Source organism: Balaenoptera ricei, chromosome 13, assembly GCF_028023285.1.
Source record: "Balaenoptera ricei isolate mBalRic1 chromosome 13, mBalRic1.hap2, whole genome shotgun sequence".
NCBI lineage: Eukaryota > Metazoa > Chordata > Mammalia > Artiodactyla > Balaenopteridae > Balaenoptera > Balaenoptera ricei.
Window position 1 is genome coordinate 94,814,187 of NC_082651.1, and position 12,264 is coordinate 94,826,450.

The 12,264-nt window shown below is 48.5% G+C and overlaps 1 protein-coding gene across 9 annotated transcripts in view; it reads right to left on the bottom strand.

Annotated features, from left to right (window-relative positions):
- The window catches only part of GREB1 (growth regulating estrogen receptor binding 1), a 144,678-nt gene that overhangs the window by 23,650 nt on the left and 108,764 nt on the right, over positions 1-12,264 (bottom strand). For all 9 annotated transcript variants that reach the window (XM_059942199.1, XM_059942198.1, XM_059942197.1 and 6 more), the window contains exons 17-21: positions 11,164-11,300; positions 5,422-5,761; positions 3,992-4,107; positions 2,490-2,689; positions 726-815 (exon numbers count right to left, since the gene is read on the bottom strand). In XM_059942199.1, coding sequence (XP_059798182.1) covers positions 726-815; positions 2,490-2,689; positions 3,992-4,107; positions 5,422-5,761; positions 11,164-11,300 — 883 coding nt within the window. The remainder of the gene's footprint in view (positions 1-725; positions 816-2,489; positions 2,690-3,991; positions 4,108-5,421; positions 5,762-11,163; positions 11,301-12,264) is intronic.

The following is a 12,264-nucleotide window of genomic DNA, read 5'->3' on the forward strand; positions in this document are numbered from 1 at the left end:
CAAAATTAATTACTTCCTCATATGCATAACCGTAACACCTCACGGGTGTGAATATGTGTGCAGAAAAAATACAGCAGCCCCTACTGCAACATAACCTGGTCCAAAGGAACAATGGTTTCCTTGAGAGCAGGTCCATATCTAATTGGTCTCTGAACTCCCTGAGCCAGGTAGAGAGTAGGTTCTCCGTAAATGCTTGTGGTGGGAAGACATGCGATATGTCTCACGTGTGCCCGTCCTGACTGCTCCTGAGGCCGAGGCATCCCTCAGAGCAGAGACCTGGAGCGCTTCATCCACATTCCCCGCTCCCTCCACCAAAGTGTGGTCCAGGTCCAGGGGTCAGTGACACTTGCTAACTTTTGTTATTTCTCCCCCAGTGAAGTCTTCTGTGTCCACTTCTCTCCGCCCTCAGACTCGACAAGAACACTCACCCAGCTCCTCTCCCCTGATTCCCCAAACCAACAGCTGCCTGTAGAGCACAGAGGGAGGGCCCTCTGACACCACCCGGCACAGGCCCTGCGGGGGCAGAGGCCACGACCTCCTCCCGGGAAGGACCCCCCACTCCCCGCCCAAGTCCAGAAAGACGCGTACTCTCTAGAAAGGCCAGTTCTTCGTAGATCCCTTCTCTTTCCAGTTCTTGTTGAAAATAAAGGATCTCTTTTCATTCTTTGAAATCTCAAAAAACTAAAATGGTCCAATTGTGGGATCTTTACCCCTTGGAGACTTACTGGATGCCTTAGAGGAGAGGGATGAAGACGCGGAGTCATGGGAGCGGGAGCGTTCTCTCTTCACGGGGCTCCTCTTCTCTGATGTGGAGCCTGGTTCAAAACACACACACTGAAGAGGCCTCGTAATCACGGTCCTGTACATTCCCCCAGCACTTCACAGTTTACAAAGTGCATTCACACATATCATCTCTGATCTGTCCACCCACCACCCAACCACCCATCCATCCCTCCATCCATCCATCCTTCCATCCATCCCTCCATCCATCCATCCTTCCATCCATCCATCCCTCCATCCATCCCTCCCTCCATCCATCCCTCCATCTGTCCATCCCTCCCTCCATCCCTCCATCCATCCATCCCTCCGTCCATCCCTCCATCCATCCCTCCATCCATCCAACTCTCCATCCGTCCATCCGTCCATCCCTCCCTCCATCCATCCATCCCTCCATCCATCCATCCCTCCACCCATCCCTCCATCCGTCCATCCCTCCATCCGTCCATCCCTCCATCCGTCCGTCCCTCCCTCCATCCATCCATCCCTTCATCCATCCATCCATCCATCCCTCCCTCCCTCCATCCATCCATCCCTCCATCCATCCATCCATCCATCCACGTTCCCAGGCATCCTCCTCTGAGGCAGTGCTGAGGAGACAGGTGTACAACACAGAGCAGGCCAGTGAGGCACTGGTGGGTCAGTGAGGCTCCTGCCCAGGGGTCACAGCTACAGGATAGAGTAAGGAGAGCAAAGAGGGAGGAGCCCAGGGGCCAGGTGCCCACCCAGCAGGGAGAAGCAGGAGCAGGGAAACATCCTGGGAAAGGTGACCCTGATCCCGGTTCTGAAGGGCCGGCAGGGATTTCCAGGTGAAGCACGGAGCAGAGGGAACTCGAGTGGCCGGGAGAACGCCTGTGTGGCCCAGAGGTGACAGAGCAGGGCACATTCATGAGATGAGTGTGGCCAAGAGCCCGGGGTGCGGCGTAGGGGCCGGAAGCCAAGAGGAACGAATGGGGAAAGGACGGAGGTGGGTCGGGAGATTCCAGGAGTGTGGATTCACTCCACGGGCAGTTTCATGTCAGGGTCCCATTCACATCTGTGAAAGGTTCCTACAGCACCAGGCGGGTCTTTCCACCCCACTTTACAGACGAGTCATCTGAGGCTTGGAGAGGTGACGTGACCTGTCCAAAGCCACACAGCCAGAGATGGAGGGGGAAGAGCGTCCTCATCTTCCAGCTCTCCATCTCTCTCTCTGCTACACCAAACCCCACGAATGCCTTGCATATTTGTAGTAGCAGCTTTTTATTTTCTCTCGCTATCCTGTGGACTACAGCCAAATGCCTTGCATTGCTCCGATTTATGTGTCCTATTAAAATACATGGCGTTGAACTTTGATGTCTGCAAACAAAACTAGCCTGTTTTCATAAATCTCAATAAGGGACAGATCCTGTTAATTCACATACAGGAAACAAGCGAGTGAACCTTAAACCAGGCAGTAATTCCGCCAGCAATTCAAACAAGGCATGAACTTAAAGCCTAGGAAATCTCCATTTTTCTTCCTACTCTTTAAGAATTCTAGAGCTACAAAGAACCTGTTGGGATTTCCATTTTCTCACATCACCAAAAATGAGGGGGAGAAAGCAAAATCTGAAATCATTGAGGGATTTCCCCCAAAGACGTGTCCGGATGGCTCTCATCGGGAGCTGCTGACCAGCAGACGGGCCCAGGGCCGCGCTGCGTGCGGGACAGGTGTCTAGACCGGCCCTCCCCACCTTCCGTCACCAGCTCCTCATCCTCGTTGTCTGTGCTGCTCAGCTTTTCAGCGTCGCTCTCCAAGGCCTCACTCCGGGCCCCCTTCTCCAGGGGAGCCTCGCTGCTCACAAAGTAAGCGGCCAGGCCCAGCTCCTGCTCCAATGCCGTCCTCACCAGGCAGGAGGAGTTTATGAGCCGCAGGTCACAGTACCGCAGAGACCTGGGAGGAAACGGAAGAAGGGCTCTATCGACTGCCTTCTACAGAGGAGGTACCGCTTGCGCTGGGGACCAGCACCCTGTCCTCCTCATTAGGCCCCTAGGACTCGTGCAAACGGAGAAGCAAACAGTATCACTGGAACCCCTGAGCAACAACGTCTGTTTGACTGCAAGTCTCTGGGGGCCCCTGCCGTGGATCTAGCCCCGTGCTGCTTGGAATCAAAGGAACACTGACTTTCAGGTCAGACAAAAAGGAGGCTTGAACCCCTGCCCTGCCACTTCCTGGCGACAGACCCTCGACAAGCTGGGCACCTTCTTGGAGGCTCAGATGTTTTTCAAATGAAAGATGGCCATGAATATTAATAACCATCTCCGTGCACTGCTGGGAGAAATATATGTAATAAGTGGGTATTTGATTATTCCATCAACATTTAAAATGTGCCCAAGACTATGCCTCATGCAAGGGAGAGGATGCTGATCAAGTCATCGCCATACTGGAAACGAGAGTCTGCCTGGGAAGACACGCCAATGAGTCACGACACATGTGGAGGTGTGGGCACAGAGGGCAGGCTGGGGCAGGGCTCGCAGCTGTGCGGGGGAAACAGCAAAGGGCTTGGAGAGAGGCAGATGGGGGGTGCAGTTAGGCTTTTACTGAAGCAAATGACCTTTCATTTGCTCATCTATAAAACAGGGGAGTAATACTATGGTCGTAAGGTGCAAATGCTAGATTAAAAGTCTAGCCCAGTGCCTGATACAAAAAGTAAATGCTTGCTCAACGTTAAGATAGACTAAGACATTGTCTTAGTCCTTATGGAGCTGAGGAATAGAAGACTTGATCCGTGACACGGCAACAACCGAGGTTGAACCCTGTGCGGACACTTTTACCCGGCCTGTGAGTACGCGGCGCGAGGTGGCCCTTGCGTAAGTGTCGTGTGGCCAAGCGGCAAGAAGCCGGGCGGCCCTGGAGTCCGCCATGCGGCGCACTGGCTTAATCTCTGTAAGCCTCAGCTTCCTCATCGGCTACAGGGCCTCCACCCACGGAGCCCGGCAAGAGTCCCCACATCCCCCACCACGAGCCCGGGGGGTGCCTGTCTGAGAATTAGGAAAAGCTGCCCAGGCCTCAGACGCATTTCACTGACATTTGCTAGAAAACGGTCACCATAAAGATACACATCTACGATGACTTTGATGTGAAGGCATTCCCAAGAGTCGGGCAGGGGAAGCTTGACCTGGCAAAGCCCCCAGCGGCGAGCCCGGGCAACTGGCTCCTCAGAGACCCCCAGGCGCACAGTCCCTCCCCACTCACCTCGGTAAGGACTCCCCATGTGGGTCCATCCCACTGAAGATCAGGATGCAAGGCAGGCCCTCCAACTCCAAGTATGTCTGAGGCCTCCACTCCGCATCCTCAATTTTCTGCCACATCTGCAGGTAATTAAAAAGAAAGCTGTAGGACTTCTGACTTTCCAACCAGCCCAGCTCCAAGGGAACCTTGATATCCTTCTGCTGATTTAAAGCCCTTGCAATGCCTCGCTGGATTTTTATCAAATTTAAACTGCAAACAAGCATACCATTGGCTTCACCACGGGACTCCCAGCCACACAGAACACTGCCTGGCAGTTATCAACTGTTCAAGAAATATCTGCCAACTGACCGCCTGATTCTTTGCGAGACAGTGTATATCCTCAACCGTCTAACATTTGGTACTATGTTCTCTCCATTGTGGGGCTGTGCCTTCACAGTTCCTTCCCAATTATTCTCTCAGTATTCTTACCCTAACCCTTTTGCATCCTCCGTCACCTGTACGTTTAGTGAAAGGCGATTACGGTCCAGGCACTGTGCTAGTTTGGGGGGCTGAGATGTGTGGGGCTGTCCTTGCCCTTCTCTGCTGGGGGAGGAGCCAGATGACAGGCAGGTAAAACAGAACTTGCCCCAGGTTGGGGGGGTGCGGGGGGACAACTAGGGGGAAGGGCAGCTTCCTGAAAGAAGAAAAGACGCTGGGGACTTCCCTGGGGGTGCAGTGGTTAAGAATCCGCCTGCCAAGGCAGGGGACACGGGTTCGAGCCCTAGTCCAGGAAGATCCCACATGCCGTGGAGCAACTAAGCCCGTGTGCCACAACTACTGAGCCTGCGCTCTAGAGCCCGTGAGCCACAACTACTGAGCCCGCATGCCACAACTACTGAGCCCGCGAGCCACAACTACTGAAGCCTGCATGCCTAGAGCCCATGCTCTGCAACAAGAGAAGCCACCGCAATGAGAAGCCCATGCACTGCAACAAAGAGTAGCCCCTGCTCACCGCAACTAGAGAAAGCCCACGCGCAGCAACGAAGACCCAATGCAGTCAAAAATAAATAAATTTTAAAAAATTTAAAAAAAAAGACACTGAGTTGAATTCTGCAGATTGATAGGCATCAGCTAAATAAACAAGAAGAAGAAATGAATCCCCAGAAAGAAATAAAATCAAGCTACAACCCAGAAGTTTGAAAGAGCAGTGTGTTTTGGGGGGGGGGGGGTGCAGCTTTTATAAGTAATGTGGTACAGCTGCACTGAAAGCTGCAGGTAGGCACGTGGCAAGAGAGGCAGCTGGAGGGGTGGGCCGGTATGCAGAGGCCACGATGGACCGATGGACCACGATGGGACCTTAAGGAGTTTGTCGCCACCCCACTCCCTCTCCTCCCTTCCCCCTGGTGGTCCCGCCCCACCGCCCTCCCAGGAGTCTCTCCCCACTCCTGTCCCACCTTGAGCTGCTTCAAGAAGTGCTTCCCGATGGTGATGCCAGAGCTGGGGTTGCCCAGGATGATCTCAAAGTGCTCCTCCAGGGCCAGCTGCGCCCGCACGTGGGCCAGCCGTTCGTAGGCCACGGCCGCCAGCGGGGAGCAGGGCACCCGCAGCAGAACCATGAGCCCGTGGCCGCAGGGGCACTGCTTCGGGGAGTTGATGAGGTTCTGCGTGATCTCCAGCGTCTCCACCGATGTGTAGTTCTTCATCTGAGAGAGGCCGCTCACGGCCATCATCGCGGCCGTGTAGTGCTGCACGAGAACAAAGGTCCTGATCACCGCGCTGTGCAGGCGGGGGAACCTGCAAGGAACAGAGAGAGACCACGTCGTGACCCAGGGCTGCCACCCCCAAGGATGCCCAGAGAGCTCCGAGAGAGAAAGGCCTTCCCGGGGCAAACAAGTAACCCAGACACCTGCCATCTCGGGCACAGGCAACTCCTGGATCACAAACAAGTGGTGTTGCCTTTTGAAGCTGGTTGTTTACAACCTGAAATTGAAGTCTTCCTTAGAAGTCAAGTCAAAAACTGCTTTATCATTTCCAGCTGAGAAACAAGCAAAGTTTTGCTGTTGCTGCTGGTGCATACTAGCTACTCAATAAACATCTGTTCAATGACTAGATGAATGAGTAAAATAAATGCCCATCATCAGCTTAATTTATGTTTCCATGAGTTAGGTAATTTGCTCCAGGTTCCCACTGGCAATAAGAGAACCATCAGTAATCAGTATGTAAGTGCAGCTACCACTTACCCCAGATCTGGGGGGACCATCCTAAAGGCATATCATTCATTTCATGTACAGTGAGTTATTAGAAATGTAACTAATGTGATTTTAATTTGACAGATGAATTACAAATCCAAACACAGGCAGTCAAACCAAGAATCCTAGTTTTTGTTTCAGAAGCTGTGGTCACACGAAGGGGGAGACCCCTCCCACAACCACGTGCACTGCCAGAGCAGCTCTGACCCCTGTGCCAGAGACAGACCCCAGAACACCACGAGAAAAACCCAAGTCACTGTATGTCACTCTGTGTTTCTCAGTAGGAATAGACAAATTGATGTTCCGTTTATAGGCAATGCTCTTGGGAGTTTATTTAGATGGAATGAGTCCCCTGACTCAGTGGCTTTTTGGAGCAAAGATAAAGTAGTTTCTTGACATACAAAGATAGGAACCTTCCCACGGCCATGTCACCCTCTGAGGCAGCCAGCTCACCTTCCAACAGCATCTCTGATATCTTCTCCTGCCCATCGTTATACTTTTGTTCATTCTTTCGCCTTAGCACTCAACTACTTTATGGCTTCTATGAACTGAAGAGTTGGCCTGGCAAACTTGCCAATACCAGTACTGTCTTGGGAAGGCATTAAGGGTCTGCAGGTTCTGGCACAAAGGGGACCAGTGGCCCAAGCACTGCTTTACCCTGCCCCTGGTGCACTGGCCAAGTAGTGCCCAGGAAGAAAGAGAGCAGAGTGGAAAATGCATTGTCTCCACTCTCTACAGCACTGCCCCAGCTGTGGTGGCCCCTTGTCACCTTGAGCAAGGTAAGAAGAGCAAGATGTCACTTAGGGAGAAGCACACTCTTCTCCCCACCTCCAACATCTGCTTTCAACTCTGCTCAAAGGACAAGCAGAGACTTCTGCTTCTGGCCAAGATAGAGTAACAGGGACCAGATTTATTTTTCCATCAGAAATAACTAAAAATCTGGATAAATAGAAGAAACAACAGTGTTTCAAGACACTGAGCAATGAAAGACAGTGATCCTTCGAAATGGAAAAGAAATTAGGTGAGCCTCCCGTTTCTACCTGGAAAGAGTTCCCAGGATTGCTCGGGAAGGAGGAACCCAGGCAAGCCCCAGTGTCTCCCTGAGTTGAGGAAAGATCTGGAGTCCAGGGAAACCAAGGCAGCCAGAGTTCATGGGGGAAATTACCAAAGAGGAGAGAACTGCACAGATAGAGAACTCAGGAGAGCGGCAGAGGGTCCCATTCAAATCCTCAGCTAAGTAGTGATCAGTGTATATATGTAAGAAAACTACCCAAAGCCAAGAAAAGGACCATCCAAAAGGATTAGAGGGAACAGTACTTCAAACTCACAAAGGGCTTGGAATAGTTCCTGTTCCCATCACCAGTGTGGGAGACATCAAAATTCATGAAATACTGTAGAGTACTTAGAGGGTTTCACTTCGGTAGTGAACAAAATTAGCCCTAGACTAAAAACTGCTCTGGTCCTGCCTAACAAAGTTTAAAAGCAAAACCTGAAAGAATTAAACTGTTTCCAAGGAACTTAACTGTATCTCAGAACAAAGCTTAAGAAGATTTATAGGAATACAAATATATCCAGCACCCAATGAGGTAAAATTCACAATGTCTGGCATCCTCTCAAAAATTACCAGATATGTAAAGAAGCAGAAAAATACAACCCCTAATAAGGAGGGGGGAAAATCAACCAATAGAAACTGACCCAGAAACAACACAGATGACAGTATTAGTAGAGAAGAACATTAAAACAATTATTATAACTATATTCCATATGTTTAAGAAGATACAGGAAAAATCGAGCATTTTAAATGGAAACATAAAAAAGACTCAGATTCTAGAGATGAAAACTAAAATGTCTGAGACAGAAAAAAAACTGGATCCTGAATTCTCATGGGAGCTACCATCTTGGTATTTGGCCCGGCCCTGCCAGCTACAGTGGATCCGTTCAGGAATGGCTACCTGACCCAGGATGGGTCATCAGGCTTTTCCTGGGATTTTTCAAACTATTTATAAGAATCAGTCCCCTTCTAGAACCTGGAGAATATGAAGTTCAGCAGCAGCTAGGGATGATGTTGTCAGCACATGGAAGAAACCAGTGTGTGATGAGATACAATAAAGCTAACACAGAGAAAAATACCAAAGACAAGACAACACAGTCTTGGCAGTGTTTAATACCTAACTTAAGTTGTTCCTGAAACCAGCTGCATCTAGTTCTGTGGTTTATTTATTCAACCTCTCCTTTTATTTCGTGACAGTGCATTCCTCTCCCTCTCCTAAAGTAGTTCAAGTTGGGTTTCAGTCACTTGCAAGGAACAGTCCTGATTAATAAACAAACACAAGTAACAATTTATTATCAGTTTGTCAGTGTGTACATTCATGGATGTGCTACCTGAAATTGCCTTTCTTCTTCTCTTTAGGAACCTTGTTATATGACTATTTTGCTTTTGTGAAAAATAAAAATATAAATATAAATAAACTGGATGTGACTGACAGCAGAAAAAAAACACTAGTAAACTTGAAAACATAACAATAGAAATGATCTAAAATGAAACAGAGGGAAACAGAAAATAATGACTATAGCATCGGAGAGCTATGGAACAACTTCAAGTAGGCTAATATATGTACAATTGGATTACTCTAAAAGGGGAAAGGAGAGATGTAGAAAAAATTTTTTGAGGAAATAATGACTAAAATTTTTTCGTATTTGATGAAAATTCAATTAACTCAAGAAACATGAAGAAAACCACACCAAGGCCTATCTTAATCAAATTGCTTAAAATCAGTGATAAATTTAAAACATTTTGAAGTAGCCGGGCTTGGGAGGGAGTGGTGGGGAAGAGAGGTCATTACACAGAGAGAAACAAAGGCGATGATGACAGCAGACTTCTGGTTTGAAACAATGTATGTCAGAAGACAGTAGAGCAACATCTTTAATACTTCGAAAGAAAAAAGTCAACCTAAATTTTATACCCAGGGAAAATATCTTTCAAAAATGAGGCAAAATAAAGACTTTTAAAGACACAAAAAAGCTGAAAGAATTCATCACCAGCAGACCTTCCTGCCAAGAAATGTTAAAGAAAATCCTTTGGACAGAAGGAAAATGATGCCAGATAAAAATCTGGATCTACACAAAGGAATGAAGAGCACTGGAAGTATTAACTATGTGCATACATAAAAAAGGAGGTTTTAAAAAATATTCTTATTTAAATATCTTTAAAAGATGATCGACTGCTTAAAGCAAATGTGATTTATTGGGGAGTTTATAACATGTATCAGTAAAATGCATGATAACAAAAGCACAAAGCCTAGGAGGAGAGAAATGGAAACATACTATTGTAAGAATCTTATACAGGAAGTGGTACAATATCACTTGAAAGTAGACTGTTTAGGCAGGTTCAATGATTTGCCTGAAGTTAAAACTAATAAAGAGTAGAGCCAGGATGTATGGTGCCATGATCACTCTGGCCTTCTACCAGCTGTGAGAGCTCGCTCCGTACAGTTTAGTAGGTCTACTGTTTTGGACTTAAGTGACCAGGATTTGGTCTGGCTTCACTACAAACCCCCCACATGACTTTGGGCAAGTGACCTAACCCAAGTCTGTTTCTTTCTCTGTCAAATGGGGGAATAACAGTGTCCCCTATCTCACTGTGCCATTGTGAGGATTATTTTAGGCAATAAATGGAAAATACTGGCCCAACGTCTACAGATCCCTAAGCGCTCAGCACATGTCTGCTGCACGAGGAGAAGCCGGGGAGCCGGGCAGAGAAGCAGAGGCGGGACAAAGGTCAGTTCTCACAGCCTTAGTGTAAAATCTTGGAGCGTGTCTTCCCTCAGCAAGGTTCTGAGAGCTCGGCTGACAATCCACGAGTTGGAGAAGTGGCCTGACTAAACCCATCAGCATCAGAGCTGAAAGGGATTCAGTTCCCCAAAGGGTGCTCTGGGGAACACTAATCCCATGAGACAATGGAGATGCCGCACGCTCTAGCCGTCTCTTAGAGATTTATAGCACACGTGGCACATTGAAGGCTTTGAGAACTCTCATTGGGAGAAGAATCCGTTGTTAAACGTAAGGTTTATCAAACACACATGACCATGGAACCCCTCGTGACATAACAACTATTAGCATCCAGCAGTATAGCTTGGGAAGTACGTGTCTAATTCAATCCTTTTGTCAGCAAATGAGACAAATGAGGTGCCATGAGGGGAGACGGCAGAGCTCAGTTCAACACCCACAATTGGCGGCAGAGCCATTCATTTTGTTTTGTATTAGACAGTCTGTAAAGCTTGGCCTGGCTTTTCCACGTATAAACTGTGTGGATGTCGGCACTTAACCTCCCTGAGCCTCAGTTTCCTCATCTGTAAAATGGCAGCGCTGATATCCACCTCAGGGGTCTGCTGTGACAGGGTTGAAAAGGTAGCACTGACTCTGGGTTCACACCCAGTTCTGTCACTTGCTAGACGTGTGGCCTGAGAAAGTCATGGGGTCTCCCTGAGTCTCAGTTTATTTGCAAAATGGGAATAAAAATAGCAACTGGCTCAGAGAGGTCGGGAGGACTAAATAACATGATGAATGTAAGAAGAGTGACTGGCACAAAATAAGCACACCGTAGATGACATGCAAAGGAAATAAAGACAAAGCCAACTGACCGCCACTCTCTCTTCCTTTACACCTTTTGCTATCTTACCTCCCATTTTCTTGCCCTCCCTTGAGTCTCAGACATGCAATCCCACATTCTAGCATATTTCTGCCCATTCTCATCTCTCAAATTTTCTGGAACAACATCACCGGCCCAAAAAGGCAAGACGAGAAATAAACCAGGATCCCTATAATGGAGGGACTGAGTCACCCAGGAAGGGAGAGAGGTGGCCCCCTCCCTGGAATTCCCTGGCTGCACATTCCTCACCTTGCACTTGACTGCGGAGCATTTTTAGTAACTTCAAGAGAGACGGGTACCTTTTTCCCAATGCGGTGACCATGGCCTCAAAGGAGCTGTCGTATCTCAGCAAGGGGAGGCTGTGTCCTGAGAGGGTGGACTCAATGAACTCGGACAGCCCGAAGTACTTCTTATTCTCAGGATACAAGTCCACTCCCTAAAACAGAAGCGCATCGGTCACGCAAACATTGCCTTTGTGGGGACTGAAAGGGTCACACTCCGGGCGCACAGATGACCTGGACGGGCATCTTGATCTGAACCGTGCTGACTGCAATCCCCTGGATGACGTTTTATAATTGTCTTTCCTCTGCGGCCCCAGAGCACGGCGCACTCCACGCGTAAGGGCCGGCGTCTCCCCATCGGTCAAGACTTTTCCATTCAGCTGACCCCAGTGCCTTTGCCAAGAAGAAAATCAGCCTCTTTTTTTTTTTTTTAAACACACAACTTCCTTTGTTAAAATTGCTTCTTTCCAACAATTTTCGCTGGTTTTAGGAATAGACAAATCAACTGTTTTGCATTCAGCTGCTATTAAATCAGCAGAAAGAAATGCATTCATCCAACCAATTTTACCCACACTGATATAAAATTCCTCCCAAACTAACATCAGAGCTCATCAAACTTCAGAGCACAGCAAAGTTGTGGGGGCGGGGAGGATGCTAAAATTACAAAGGCATGAATTTCATCCTTAAGTAGCACAGTGGTTAAACATGAGGGCCGTGGATTTCGCTGGACTGGGTCATATCCCGGCTCCAGAACCTTCTAGCTGCATGGCTTTAGGCAAGCGGCTTCACCCCTCCCCTCTGCCTCATTTTCCCCATTTGTAAATCGCAAATCATCCTAGCGCATGTGTCTTATCTGAGTTCATACGATAAAGCACTTGGAACAGTGCCTGCCTGGCTCACGGGAAGCGGTACATAAAAACAAATGCCGTTGCTACCTCTGATTCTGCATCGGCGGGAAGGAAGCCAAGCTTCAGCGCCTTTAGAAGTTCCTCGGATGATTCCGAGACTCGCCGAACAAGTCCGCAACCTGATGTCTACTTATTGCTTGTGTAATTAGGTGGAATCCAACCACCAGATTTCTCAAATTACCAGAATGACTGCTGTCTTCTATTTTGATGA